The sequence below is a fragment of the Lepidochelys kempii genome, chromosome 3 (genome assembly GCF_965140265.1).
Source record: "Lepidochelys kempii isolate rLepKem1 chromosome 3, rLepKem1.hap2, whole genome shotgun sequence".
In the NCBI taxonomy this organism is placed as follows: domain Eukaryota; kingdom Metazoa; phylum Chordata; order Testudines; family Cheloniidae; genus Lepidochelys; species Lepidochelys kempii.
In genome coordinates, this window is record NC_133258.1 from 42413875 (window position 1) to 42429591 (window position 15717).

The following is a 15717-nucleotide window of genomic DNA, read 5'->3' on the forward strand; positions in this document are numbered from 1 at the left end:
CAACTCTCCCATCGACATAATAAAACCACCTCAATGAGCAGCGGTAGCTATGTTGGTGGGAGACATTCTCCTGCTAACAGTGCTCTGCACACTACAACTCATGCCGGCAAAACTTCTGTCGCTCAGGGGGTTGTTTTTTCACACCTCTGAGTGATATAAATTTTACCGGCATAAGGGGTAGTATAGACATGGACTAATCCACCTCTAAAAAGGAGGCAATATATGCTCACCTATACTATTGGCCAACTCTGGTAGCTGGTGCAAGTGGGAGAAAAAGAGTGAATCATGATTCTGTTTCATTCTTACACTTTTGGGATGGCTTACACCATGAACACCACTAACAAGGAACAATTCCTGGTATTCAGAGTTGTGGTTGGTATTTGAGAAGAGAGTACAGAGAGTAAGAGGAAGGTTCATTGCACCCCACACAGGGGCTGGACCTTTTCTATACCTTACTGTGTTTCAAATTGAAATTAATGTTTTGACTGTTTAATAATACATTTTCTCTCGTCTTATAGGACTTAAATAAATTGTTTTGATGAAAATGTTGTTTCCAAGAGTTAAAATGTTAAGCTAAACTGACTATTGAAATGAAAAGTGCTTTTGTGGAAATGCATGTATCTGTGCGCATATATATATACACACACACAATGATGCTATGATTCTCAAAAGGCTGCCTCACTCTTCTGCACAACCCATTTGTTCCAAAGGATACTGCACATGCAAATTATATCAACTGAATGCACAACTAATAGAATCTGTCTCCTGTGTATGTCCTCTGACCTGTGGAAGATCATGGGGAGAAAAAAAGGGTGAAGGCATGTGCAAAGTTGTACACACACAATTGGAGGTCTGTTGAATCAACAGTGAAAACCTGGCCCACTGTATATAGCAGATTTAGAAAAATTAAAAAAAAAAAAAAGCCTGATCTCAATTTTAAATCAGCTTGTAATTTTAAATACATCTTATTTTTACAAAAGAAAGCTGTGCAAGATTACTAGTTTGTGAAATACGAACACTCAGATTTGCATCAGTTTTCATGTTTTCCGAATATTTGGTGAACCATCACTCTCACCATTACTAAAAGTAGGCATGTTTTTGACAAGGAAAAATTGCAAAAAAACCACTTTTTTCTATCCTCAATAATTATAATTAAATTATTAAAATAACCTATTTGTCTCAAACATAAATTTTATATTTTTTTAAACACACAAACAAGGAAACATAAAATAACTCTGCTTTAAAAAGCGGCTACTTATTTATGACCCTAGTGTGGAAGTAGTTACACCAATATAAATCTGTTCATACCAGCATAGCTTACTCATATACGGGATGGGGAATAAGCTACAGTGGTAAAACAGCACTAAGCAGTGTACTGGTATTACCATTTCAGTAAAACAAAAATCTCACCCCTAACCAACACAGTTATACCTGTACAAAAATTGTGTGTAGACCAGTGTTAGCAACACAAGCCCCATTAACTTTGGGAATTGTGCTCCAAAGTGCTTTTGAAAATGCCCCCAAATGATAAGTCCCTGTGCTATACTTGTAAAACTGCAAGAAGATGTTTGTTTGTTTTCTAAAAATGGTGAAGATAAGTAAAGAGCATAGTTTACCTGCCCACTTGCAAAAATTTACTCTATTTTACTTCTGAATTTATATAAACTGACATAATTTAAATCCATCCAAAGTGCAAACTTGACTATAAATAATTTTTATTGGCTAAAAGGGGAAAAAAATCACATTCACTGATCTTACCTATCATGTTCTGTGCATATTGCTTAAATTATTATACAACTTTATTAAGTTGTTAAAAAAGAAAGACTTTACTGATGTATATATGCAGAGTACTTCACCCTGCCAGAATCACTAGATACGTGCTATGATATCCTACTCAACACTTATGTGCTATTAGCAATCTCTCAATTAGGGTTTTATTCAACTCACATTTACATTAAAAGTATGAAATGGTTCAATTAAATATAAAATGAGGGAAAGAAATCTAAAATGGCTCTACGTGATGTTCCCTGTAAATGAGCTCCTCCTAAGCTATCTAGTAGAGTTATCACTGAACAAGTCTTCAAGGTCTTTTGAAATGTTTCCCTGCTGGTGAGTTGCAAGGGCCAAGAAAAGGAATAGGCTGAGGTCAAGCATTTAGTAGGAAGGAAAAATCAAAGCAATTCTTACAAACACAGCTGGGTTTGTTGCCAGACCACTGGTTATTTTGTTGGCACGTGATCATTCTCTCTCCCACAAGTTCAAAAGCTGCCTGACATTCAAAGGTAAGTGTGTCTCCATGCAGAAAACTACTGCCAGTCCTTTTTCCATATGATGGTATTCCTGGGTCTCCACAACCTCCTTTCTCAATTTCTGAATTTGGAAGAGATAAACAAAATATTGAATATAAACATATATTTGTATATCATGCATCTTTCAATACCAAAAACTGCTTCAGACATTTATCAGTATGCCCAGACATAACATTTAAAAAAAAATAATAGACCAAAAGTTAAATTTTCAAAAGCACATACTGACGTGACTTAGGATCTAATTGAAAGCCAATGGAAATGGGACTTAGGTGTTTTTGAAAATGTTATCCCAAATAGTCAAAATCCATTGCATTAACTGACATTACATTCCCTTTAGGAGTGGTGTGACTATGAAAAGTAGATAGGACACCTTCTTGCTCAGCAGATTTGCTCACCGAGCTCAATCCTGCATCACTGAAGTGAATAAATAGTTCTCCCCTTGATTTCAGAAGGCAAAGGATTGTGGGCCTTGCTTCCGATTATGCATATTCACTTCCTTGAGACAAAAGAGGTTTCACCACTTTTACTTGTGGTAGCAATACATCCAATACAGTCAAAGAGGTGGATTATATTCTGTTTTGTGCATCATAGAATTTAAATAGCAATTCTTTCAAACTGTGGGGCCATATTTACACCTGTGTAATCCTGGGTATATCTGAGGACAAAATTTAAAACAATAGCGGTTGCTCTGATATAATCATAGATAGAAGTGGGTCTTTGCAGATTCTATTTCTAGTGATAATGATTTAGCAACAAAGAATACATCTTGACTCTCAAACTCCAGTTTCAGTTTGCAGGGCTGTTAATAATGGTATTAAAAAATAAATACAAAAAACATTTTACTGGACAGTCCAAGAAGCTTGCTATTTAATCAATGAAACACAATAAAGCTGAAACCCAATAATGATATGTTATACTCTAAAAAGTAGAACCACAATAGTTTCCAAACACAACCAACTACATTGGAAATAGAACAATATTTTAAATGATTGTTCCTAGATCTATTAAGGTCAAATGTCAACTTTTGAGTAGTCATAAATATTATAATTAAAGGCATGCTGAGGATTAACTAATACTGATGTCATATGAAGTTAAACATCAAATATGTTTGTAACTACCAGCTGATAATTAATACAGAATTATTGTCTTAGGAAACCTACGCTAAATAAGAACAAGAGATGCATGAAATATGAATATTAAATAATGAGAGAAGTAGTATTACAGTACAGTAACTAAATGATTGTTATTGACAACTAACGCCCAATTCTACCTAACCATGAAATTAAAAGTGAGTTTTGCCACTAATTTTGCATGGAGCAGGAGCAAGACTTATGTAACATTTTTCCATACATAAAATGATTTTTTTTTTGTTACGTCCATAAGAAAGAGTTTTGCCACTAATTTTGCATGGAGCAGGAGCAAGACTTATGTAACGTTTTTCCATACATAAAATGATTTTTTTTTGTTACGTCCATAAGAAAAAGGTGAAATCCTGGCCGCAGTGAAGTCAATGCCAAATTCCTGATTTCAACAGGGCAAGGTTTTACCTAAGGGTCTTTATAAGAAATGTTATCAGAGATAACAACAAAATTCCATCCTCATTGAATATTATTAAATATTACTGATTCTCCAACTCTATTAAAAAGATGGCTACTGTCAAATACGACTAAATCTACCATGTGTTAAATCCCAACAGCTTGGATATATGATGAAATTCCTCTTTTCCAACAGATATGTTTAATATGAAAAAGTTCATCAGGTATGACTTATTACCATAGGTGTAGTAAATCCACTGAGTTCAGATCCTCTAAAGCATCTACGATCAGATTGCTGACAAATACTCAGAAATGCCCGCCACACATATCACCATAGTACATGTAGCTCATCAGCAAAGGGGGATTTATACATATTTTCCTGTCCGTTGCAAGATTAAACTTTGGAGAGAAAAAGTAGCAGCAGCCACTCCATTGATGAGCTCTAAGTAGTTTTGAAATCAGCTGCTATATGTAAAAAAAACCCCATGTGTATCACTAGAAATCTAAACTACAGCAGAAGCCAGCATTAAAAGAATATTCGCCTTTTGTGACCGGTACATGAATATATATATAAACAGTTATAAATGAGGAAGTTCATCTCTTTAAAAAGTGGTAATACCTACAACAAATGGCATGACCACTGATCCACTAAATCTTTATTGTTACAAGCAGTTGTACACTATAATTTAACCTGACAATGCTAATGAGAGTCAACACATTTTAATGGTAAACTAACATGAATAATCAATACGTAATCATTATAGCCTGCAGTAGAGTAGAAGCTAAAGGCTCAGTTCAAGATATGGGCTTGGGATGAATGATCCTAAGCACTACATTCCAACAACTCTATCCTGCCTTGGGGCAAATCAGAGCTGCAGTGCCCCAGAAGGAGCTCTAGAAGCAGAACACTTGCTGGAGCTTCACAGAAGCACAGCTGATGACTCATTCCTTAAGAGATTGCTGTGAGTTCTCCCTTCCATGTCCGGCCAACTTTGCATTCCCCAAACTGAACAGATATCAGTGACATTGATTTAATATTGAAATAAAAAGAAGCAAAGGGTGTTCAGCAACTTCCAGGAGCTACTCCCAAGAGAGGATTGTGGGGCAGAGAAGTAAGATTTTCACAGAAGCTACATAGAGTTAACTATCTTAAATAGTAAATGTCTTTTATGCATTATATCTTCACCACATAGCTAGACAGAATGTTGAGTGCTGGGGTTAGATACTCAGCATCTCATTTTTAATATGTTTACTCTTATAATCAACTTTTTATGGTAAGATTAATTTGTTAAACACACAAAATGGGTGCTGTCATTAATTTAGGTGATGGCAAAGGGATGCCTGGCTTTTTCTAAGATACAATTACCTACACCTTCATGCTGGAAGCAGGTGAAATTGTTTTGAGTGACTCATCCTTTACTTGCATGGGTAAGAAGAGGGCTCTACAATAAAGTGAGTTTTCACATAAGAATATGTGAAGATGCGGAAGGACAAAGAAGAACAGGACTACCTGAAGTAACAGGCATATTTTGTGCATGCATACATACATCACCTTTCATCCAAGGATGCCTAATTCTGTGGAAGCAATTAGATGTGGGTGCAAATATTATTTAGATTTTTTATGTTTATATTTATTTTACTACCTGATTTGCAGACAGAAACCGACAGATACCAAAATATTACCATTTCTTCCAGCAACACTGAAGGGTTTTCTAAAAAGTTAGATTCTAATACTTGCAACACCTCTAGTAAATCAATATTATCATTGCTATTTTACAGATAGGTAGAGAACTGATTTAATCAAAATCGCACAAGTCAGTAGCAAGAGGCGGGAGTCCTGATTTTCATTATCTTACTAAAAAAAAAAAATAGGCTTCTCAACTTCCCCACATTTTTGTATTTCTTTCAAAAAGATGATCAAGAGGTGACTTGATTATGGTGTGTAAGTGATATCTCTGAGGAAAAATACCAGACTCCAAAGGGCTTTTTAATCAACAACAGAAAGGCATAACAAGGACAAGTGGTTGGAACCAGGGGCACCAGAATCGGGGAGGCCAGGGAAACCATTCACTTCCCCCCCCACAACTTTTCAAAGTAGAAATTTGGCACACATGTTTAACAGCCTGGGCTATTAGCCACTGGAACAAATTAGCAACGGGAGTGGTGGATTCTCCATCTCTTGGAACCTTCAAGTCAAGACTGGATACCTTTCTGGAAGATATGCTTAGGCAAACACTCAATACAGGGCTCAATATATGAGCAACCAGTCAAAATTATATGTCCTATATTATAGAGCAGCTCATATTAGATTAACTAATGGTCTCTTTTGGCCTCCAAAAAATCTATGAAATCTATATAAAATTTATTTTTCTCTATCAAAACTACTCAACATTATTACATCCTGCTGTATTGCTAGTGTCATAAATATAAAGGGAAGGGTAAACCCCTTTGAAATCCCTCCTGGCCAGGGGAAAGCTCCTCTCACCTGTAAAGGGTTAAGAAGCTAAAGGTAACCTCGCTGGCACCTGACCAAAATGACCAATGAGGAGACAAGATACTTTCAAAAGCTGGGAGGAGGGAGAGAAACAAAGGGTCTGTGTGTCTGTCTATATGCTGGTTTTCTGCCGGGGATAGACCAGGAATGGAGTCTTAGAACTTTTAGTAAGTAATCTAGCTAGGTATGTGTTAGATTATGAGTTCTTTAAATGGCTGAGAAAAGAATTGTGCTGAATAGAATAACTATTTCTGTCTGTGTATCATTTTGTAACTTAAGGTTTTGCCTAGAGGGGTTCTCTGTTTTTGAATCTAATTACCCTGTAAGATATCTACCATCCTGATTTTACAGGGGGGATTTCTTTATTTCTATTTACTTCTATTTTTATTAAAAGTCTTCTTGTAAGAAAACTGAATGCTTTTTCATTGTTCTCAGATCCAAGGGTTTCGGTCTGTGGTCACCTATGCAAATTGGTGAGGCTTTTTATCCAACATTTCCCAGGAAAGGGGGGGGGGGTGCAAGTGTTGGGAGGATTGTTCATTGTTCTTAAGATCCAAGGGTCTGGGTCTGTAGTCACCTAGGCAAATTGGTGAGGCTTTTTACCAAACCTTGTCCAGGAAGTGGGGTGCAAGGTTTTGGGAAGTATTTTGGGGGGAAAGACGCATCCAAACAGCTCTTCCCCAGTAACCAGTATTAGTTTGGTGGTGGTAGCGGCCAATCCAAGGACGACGGGTGGAATATTTTGTACCTTGGGGAAGTTTTGACCTAAGCTGGTAAAGATAAGCTTAGGAGGTTTTTCATGCAGGTCCCCACATCTGTACCCTAGAGTTCAGAGTGCGGGAGGAACCTTGACAGCTAGTCTTAAATTAGAACAATGAAAATTACCTCTACTTGCTTTAATTTTAGATCTTTTTTTAAAAAATGTATCAATTAACTTCTACCTTTGTCCAAGAGTCTCCGATTTTTCTCTCACAATTGCCATAACCAAAAACAAAATACCCCACCCACAACCAAACAGGAATTCTATACATTTTAGAACGCTCTCTGTCCTATAGGTAGTATTTTTATATATTTCTTATTGAGTCTCCTTCCAAAAATCTTTCCATGTACTCTTGGCCCTGAACAACTTCATTTAAGATGTTTTTTTTCTTCTTGTAAATAGATTCACCTATAGCCCTGAAGTGATAAAACTGACAAAACTTTGCTATAAATAGCTGCCAGTTTTTAGTAGAAACTCTAAGATAACTACTTGACTTTTGTTGATAATTCTTTTGTGAAGAATAAGTACAAATGTGTATCTCAGGCCAAAACTCCATGGGCAGCAGAACAGAGTACTTAGGACTTATGTCTCTTCTGGTAATATTGTTCTCTTTATTCTTAACTGCTTTAAAGAGCATAACAAGGACTATGACCCCAACTCTCTGCATTTCCCTGACCGTGGGACAGCCTCAGAGCTGTCCTAAATTAGGTATGCTCTGGCAGCCAGAAATAGCAGCACAGCAGTGATGTTCCGACCACAATACCTTTTGCTCATCTATGCCCTGTATGCCAGGGTGAGTAGAATGGTAGTAAAGAGCAGGTTATGTCAGGTGTATGCCACCTGGCCATTTTCCCAAACCAAGAAGATTGTTAAACCATCTTTATGTCCCTTTGCCATTATATTTATATATAAGGAAAATTATTTGGTTATATTTGCTCTCTGTGTAAAGTATTGTATTTTATTTAATTATTCCCATAATATAATTTTATTAATTATACTTTTTATATACTTTTGTTTTGTTACAAACATTACTTTCCTTGTTTGTTGTTGTGCCTGTCAGCTGATTGTCAAGCACTAGATTAAAGAACTGATTAGCAAAGTGACTGAATTAACCGAGGATGAATCTTGCACATTATTTCAGCTCATACTCAAACCAGCACCCCACTCTGTGGTTTGCAGGCTGACACTGCACCGGATGTATAAAAAGGGAGCCTTCCTCTGGCCAACATAGTAGGAGCTGTGCTGAGCCTGTCTCAGTTAGAAGTTCCTTTTGTATAACTCAAACCTAGCATAGAAAGCTGTTAAAGTGAAGAACATCAAAATAAAAAGCTATTCAGTGTTGTTTTGTTAACCTACTTAAAGTGGCAATACAAACTCCATTCCTTTAGGATTATTCTCTGTAGTCATTCAATCCCAGACTTCTTTTGATCTAAGTGATTAGAGCTGTGTGAACTTCGTGAAGTTTGCAAATAAACTCTCAAACTCCAGTTGAAACACCAGCTTCCTCTGCTTACCTAGAATATTAACGTGAATCTTATTCAGTTCTTTCCAGCTTTTATGTTCTCTTTTTCAGTGGTTTGGGGAAAGGCTTTTCATCTTGTTTGTAAACTAGCAATAATAACCAACTTTGGGGACATATTCTCTTCTTATGTGGGTAGAGTGACAAGATTAAACTCTCCAACACATTAAGATGAGAAGATTGTACATATTTAAATTTAATCAAAGTCCTTTTCTGCAATTTTGTTTTATTTTCAAGGGAAGAATTATGGCAGTTTAAAAATAATGTTTAACCTATGATTAAGGAAGAACTATGCATAACGTGAGGGTGTTAAACTACAAACTAAGCCCTTCTAGATGAGAAGTCTTTGCATTACTTGAATCTACAAAACTGAAAGACTAAAGTAGTTGATCGGTGATTCCATATTATATCGTTTGTGGTTTTGATATTGTTAGTTATGGTGGTTGTCAAGGCTGAATCCCAACTCTGTCACTTTGAGTGCAGAAGTGGGGCCCACAAGGATTTTAAAAATTAATACTTGACACTCCAGGCTTGTATTAAACTCCCAAGGTTACAGCTTTTTCTCTGACCTTGGCTTGGTAAATGTTGCCACCACCCAAATGCAAAACAAAACAAAACAAAAACAAAACAAAACAAAAAAAAAACCTTTGAACCCAGGAAGGAGCACTTGGGAATTCCTCCCTGTGCGGTACCCTCAAGCCCTTTCACCCCCAACCCCTCCGGAGAAAAGCTGAGAAAGAAAACAAAAGAAATTAGCTGTGGCTACCAGCTAATCAACAACATGCCCAAACCTCTTAGGACACCAAAAATACAATCCTGTTCTTAAAAAAGGTAAATTTTATTAAAAACAAAAAGAAAGAAAATACATTTGGTACTTAGGCTTTTGCTAGATTTTAAAAGAACAAATTAAAAAAATCAAGCACCCAAAATAGCTTTCTTGGGGGTTCAGCTTAAAGGTTACAAGCAAACAAAAGTGTCTCGGGTTAGCACAGAGGAGTTCACAAGCCAATAAGAAATAAAAGAAATAACCCTAATAGTGTCTAGCTAAACATTCTGATCTACTTATACATTTGGAGTTCAGGTAAGTAGTTTTAGGCACGATCTGAAAATTTATGATCATACCTGGCTTAAGCTGTTTATAGCGTGGCTGCTCTGTCCATCCAACCCAGAGAACAACAAACAAAGGGAAAGTTTATTTCCCAATTTTTAAAAGTTCTACCTTCTCATTGGATCGTTTGGCCGAGTTTTTTTTTTCTTTACCTGGGGGACTTTTTAACCGTTTACAGGTAAAGCAAGTAAAGAATAACTACCAAGAGGGATTTTACAGCTAACTGGCTGGCTGGGTGTCCATCAAAGGGAGCCATCCCCCCACTTTATTTATCACAGCAGTAATTTGACTTTTTTTCTTGTTGCTGGACTGTAATTTCACACTTCCGATTAAGCACCTGTTACCATTATGTTTTCAAACATTTCAGCTGATGTTTTAGAGAAACACCATAATCTGACAATAAATCACATGTAAAGGGAATATTAATACCTATTACAACAACTTTAACTTTAAAATATTAATAGCATATAATATTTTAATGATGCATTTCCATAAATGGAACTGAATCAAACTGAATATTCACTTATCTATACTTCATAAATATTTTAAACAATGTGGCAGATGCAACAAAGCATATTTTTTGTTGTGATGTTCAATTTAGAAGAAGATATTGCAAAGACAAATACCTTACACTTTTGTGACCTTTTCCAAAATTCAGCTTCGTTACTCAAAGGACCAAATTCATAAATTCCATATTGACCATAAATAAGTCAATATAGTATTTAGGGAGGTTGAGAGTTAGAAAGTGGTAACTTTAAAAAACAGCATGTTGGACAGCTGGAAATAAATATTCATGTAGTCAGGAAATTTAATGAGGATCCTTTCTGAACATGGATGCTCTAAATTGTCTGCAGTGAGGGCAGACACCTGCAAATCCCCTGTTAAGGAATAGAGGAAATTCAGTCTCAATCTACGACTTTAGACATAGCAATCTCTGAGATCACTGATCCTTGATGGCCTATTTTCCTGGTTCAGCAACAGCCTTTAAAGGCTCTGGAGGGAACTGGGTCCAAATTTTGCTATGGCAAGCTTGCAAGGAGTAAAGCATGATCCAGGGGAAAAAGGATTTTCCTTTTCATGAATCCAGCTTGGAATTTCCAAAATCTGTTTTTGGTTTGTTTGTTTGTAAAATTAATGGTGGGAAATGAATTGTAAGAGTATGTAGCAAAATGAGTAAAGATCATAGATATATCATTTTAATCCCATGGACAGACAAATACTTTGCAGCAGGCTAAAACATCAGGATTAATCAATGTATGCAGATACTGACATAAAAATTAAATCACTTTGCTATATAGTGATAACACACAAAAGATTTCTACCAGTTTGAAAGCTAGAAACTGGTTACATTTTTCCAATGAATAGAAGTCATAATTTCAGCTTCATTAAGGGTGCTTCGGTCGTCCAAAGCATCCTTAAAGCTAGTTTAACTGGCAAGTGGATGATTCTACCAGTGTAGAGGAATCTTGAAACAATGAAAGGACAAAATAGCTGGTCCCATACCACCCACCCCTCTCACATAGGTTCAGAAGAATATCCTATGCATTTCTCCATCCCAGCCATATCCTCCCACTCCCTACATTGGAATGGTCACTTGGGACTGTGAACAGCTGAGAATAAAATGCAGAACTTCTGAGGCTGCTCTAATTTATAACAGGGACTAACCCACCAATCAGACAGTCACAGGAACAGGAGGATTTAAAAGGTGAGGTAAAGTTCCCTTTGTGTCCCTTGTCTCCAGGAGCTATACTGAGCTCAGCCTGGATGTAGGCCAGAGAAGCCCTTAAAATTTACCACTGTAGTGAACTTTGCTTATGGATTTTTTCAAGTTGCTAAATATTGTCATATCGTAGTGCAATTCAATAATGAACTAATACATGATCATAGTGTATTCAGCAAAACAATATTTAACTTGTTTTCCGAGTATATTGTCACACATCTGTAAAATACAGGACCGCCCAGAGCCTGGGGCAAGTGGGGAAATTTGCCCCAGACCCCGGGCCCCGCAGACAGGGCGGGGGCAATTTCAGTGGCAAATCGGCGGCGGGTCTTTCAGTCCCTCTCTTCCTCGGCGGCGGCACTTTGGCAGCAGCTCAATCTCTCTGCTTCAATTTTCTGCGGCAATTTGGCGGCGGGTCCTCCTGTCCTCTTCTTTTTTCGGCGGCACGACTTGGGGTTGTTTTTTTTTTCTTCGCTGCTTGGGGAGGCAAAACTAACCTTTTTTATGGAAGGTGCCCCTGAAATTGCTTTGTCCCAGGCCCCCTGAATCCTCTGAGCGGCACTGGTTAAATACTTGAACAATGAAACCCTCCCTACTAAATATTGTAGTGCTTTGTCTTGAAGCTAAAACATAACATATTAAAAGAACATTATACTATTTTAGGTTTCTTTTTCCTGACATTAAGTTCATGAACTGAGTTCTTAGTTCACAATGAAAATGTTGTACCACCATAAACCAGATATTGCAAATAAAACAAGTAAATCCAAGCTAATGTTGTCATTTCCACATTAAGTAAGCACGGGCATGAAAGAGTTCAGATCTGAGTTATTCTATCCACAAAATTACTTGCTTCTGTAACCAAGGGGAGGCAACATGGATTAACCAGGCTATCCATTGCTCAAAACAGTTGTATTTGTGAGAATTGACAGATGCTAAGATAGAAGAAAAAAAAATCCATTCTTTACCTCCTACCTGCCACGTAAGAGTCTTATCATGGATCAGACCAATGTTCCATCTAGCCCATTATCCTATCTTCCAACAGTGGCCAATGCCAGGTGCTTCAGAGCAGTGGCTTTCAACCTTTCCAGACTACTGTACCCTTTCAGGAGTCTGATTTGTCTTGCATACCCCCAAGTTTCACCTCACTTAAAGGTGCTTATAAAATCAGACATAAAAATATAAAAGTGTCACAGCACACTATTCCTTAAAAATTGCTTACTTTCTCATTTTTGCCATATAATTATAAAATAGATCAATTGGAATATAAATATTGTACTTACATTTCAGTGTATAGTATATAGAGCAGTAAAAACAAGTCTGTATGAAATTTTAGTTTGTACTGACTTTCTTAGTGCTTTTTATGTAGCCTGTTGTAAAATTCAGCAAATATCTTGATGAACTGATGTACCCGCATAAGACCTCATGTATCCCCAGGGGTACATGTAGCCCTGGTTGAGCACCACTGCTTCAGAGAGAATGAACAGGACAGACAATCATTGAATGATCCAACCCCTGTCATCCATCCCCTGTCATTCAGCTTTTATGAAACTCCAGTACAGAATGCTGCGGCACATCTCCTTAGCAACACAGACTATTATGACATATCAAACCTGTCCTCCATTCTTTACACTGGCTTCCCATAGAATTTTGAATGATATTCTAGGACTCAGTCATCATCTTCAAAGCACTCACTCCTTATTTTTAAAGCACTGCATGACCCAGGCTCAGGATATCTAAAAGCTCTTCTAAAGCTCTGGGACTGTGGTTGACAACTATGCTCCTTTGGCACAATGGAACTCTCAACAATAGACTAAAACTCAGCTGTGTAGGAGACAGAACTTTCTCTCACGGCAGTCCAAGACTATGGAATGAACTCCTCAAGAAACTACAGACCATCACAATCATCACCACCTTCCACTCCAAGTGGAAGGTAAATTTATTTGACCTTGCTTCCTCTAACAAACACACAGCAACAGGGATTTTTATATTCTACAAGAAAATATGCATTACCAAAACAAGACCCCCTACATATGCTTCTCCCTCTGGGGAGAGGATGAGAGAACAAATAATATTTCTTAATTCACTACTGGAAGGCACTATAATACTATGATGAGGGGCATGGTATAAAAATGTATATAGAATAGAATATAGACCTGTGGTCATAAACAAACAAGATGTTAGGGAATGTAAGGCACGAGATAAAGAGTAGTAAGGAAAAATATTATAAGGTCATATAGACCAGTAGTTGGGATTTCATTTAGAACACTGTGTGCAGTACTAGTCATCCCATCTCAGAAAATATTGCACAATTAGAGGGAGATTAAAGACAAGTGATTCATATTTTTAGGAAAATGGGAAAAAGGTTCATATGAAAAATATTGAAAAGATGTAGGTTATTTACTTTAGAGAGGAGATGAATAAGAGGAGCCATGATAAAAGTATATAAAATAATGAACAGTACATAGAGAGTAGATCAGGAACTTCTATTGTCCCTGTCTCATAATACAAAAAAAAAAAATCAATGAAATTGAAAAGTAGAAAATTTAATATTAATAAAAATATTATTTCAAATATTCAATACACAATTAGATGTTTGAAATGTTGTTGTAGCCATGTTGGACTACATGTCTTTCTAATAGAAAGACAAGGTGGGTGAGGTAATATCTTTTATTGGACCAGCTTCTGTTGGTGAAACAGACAAAACTTTTGAGATACACTGGCCTGAATAAGAGCTCTGTGTTGCTGAATGGTGGTTTCTAATAAAAGATATTATTTCACCCACCTCATCTACATAAATAAATAGGCAGAACTCATTATCACAGGATGTCACTGAAACCACAAACTGAACAAGATTCAAAGAGCTATCAGACATATGTGGATAACATCAATAATCATAGTTATAATGTAGATTCTTATACAAATACATAGAAAATTTTAGAAGGTGTATAAAACCTCATGTTTCGCTTAAGAAAATCTCTACTATTAGAGCACAGATGGAGACTCCCCTTACACTAGATAATCCTATATCTGCTTTCTGTGGGATGTCTTACACCTTCCTTTGAAACACCTTGTGGTGACCACTGTGAGAGGCAGAATACTGGATTAGATGGACCACAGCTGTGATCTAGTATGCAAATTCTTACATTTATATTGTAGTTAGAAACTGTTGTATCCATAAATCAAGAACAAAAGATCATTATAAAGTCCAACTAGACTTCAAACAGAGTGGTCAGTCATACAAATAGACGGTATTATTCCTCAAAGCCAACACACTATGCCTCAAGGGCACATCATTAAAACTGGCTTTTCAGCCTTACAAAATAGGTATGTCCTGTTGTTAAACCAAAAGAATGTATCACTGAAAGTAACACCACAAATTAGGATGAAAAATTCAAACAAATCTGTTCTGTATTTGTAACACACAATAAGTGCACTTTATTCAGATATGCCATTTAGAGAAAGTTCGTCATATGCAGAAAAAATGTTGATTTGTTAGCACATCAATTGAAGATTTATATGGGCTCTTCTGATGTCCTCTAAAGAAATTATAAGAATAATGGCTTTCTATATAGTCCTGAAGCTGTAAATCACATAATTACATGTAAAAGAACCATCTAAACTGTTTAAAGAAAAGGAGTACTTGTGGCACCTTAGAGACTAACCAATTTATTTGAGCATAAGCTTTTGTGAGCTACAGCTCACTTCATCGGATGCATAAAGTGGAAAGTACAGTGAGGAGATTTTATACATACACACAGACCATGAAAAAATATACATATAAGGAGAGTGATCACTTAAGATGAGATATTACCAGCAGGAGAGTGGGGTGGGGGGCGAGAAAACCTTTTGTAGTGATAATCAAGGTGGGCCATTTCCAGCAAATTTCCAGGAGTTAACAAGAATGTCTGAGGAACAGTGGGGGGGGGGGGAAGGGAGAAGGAATAAATACTCCCAGCTATCTTCGAGACACCACTGACTTCCTGAGGAAACTACAATCCATCGGTGATCTTCCTGAAAACACCATCCTGGCCACTATGGATGTAGAAGCCCTCTACACCAACATTCCACACAAAGATGGACTACAAGCCATCAGGAATACTATCCCCGATAATGTCATGGCAAACCTGGTGGCTGAACTTTGTGACTTTGTCCTCACCCATAACTATTTCACATTTGGGGACAATGTATATCTTCAAATCAGTGGCACTGCTATGAGTACCCGCATGGCCCCACAGTATGCCAACGTTTTTTATGGATAACTTAGAACAACGC

The 15717-nt window shown here is 36.9% G+C and overlaps 1 protein-coding gene across 4 annotated transcripts in view; it reads right to left on the reverse strand.

Annotated features, from left to right (window-relative positions):
* Positions 1–15717, reverse strand: part of CSMD1 (CUB and Sushi multiple domains 1) — a 2000616-nt gene that overhangs the window by 509610 nt on the left and 1475289 nt on the right. For all 4 annotated transcript variants that reach the window (XM_073336216.1, XM_073336215.1, XM_073336217.1 and 1 more), the window contains exon 13: positions 2188–2370. In XM_073336216.1, coding sequence (XP_073192317.1) covers positions 2188–2370 — 183 coding nt within the window. The remainder of the gene's footprint in view (positions 1–2187; positions 2371–15717) is intronic.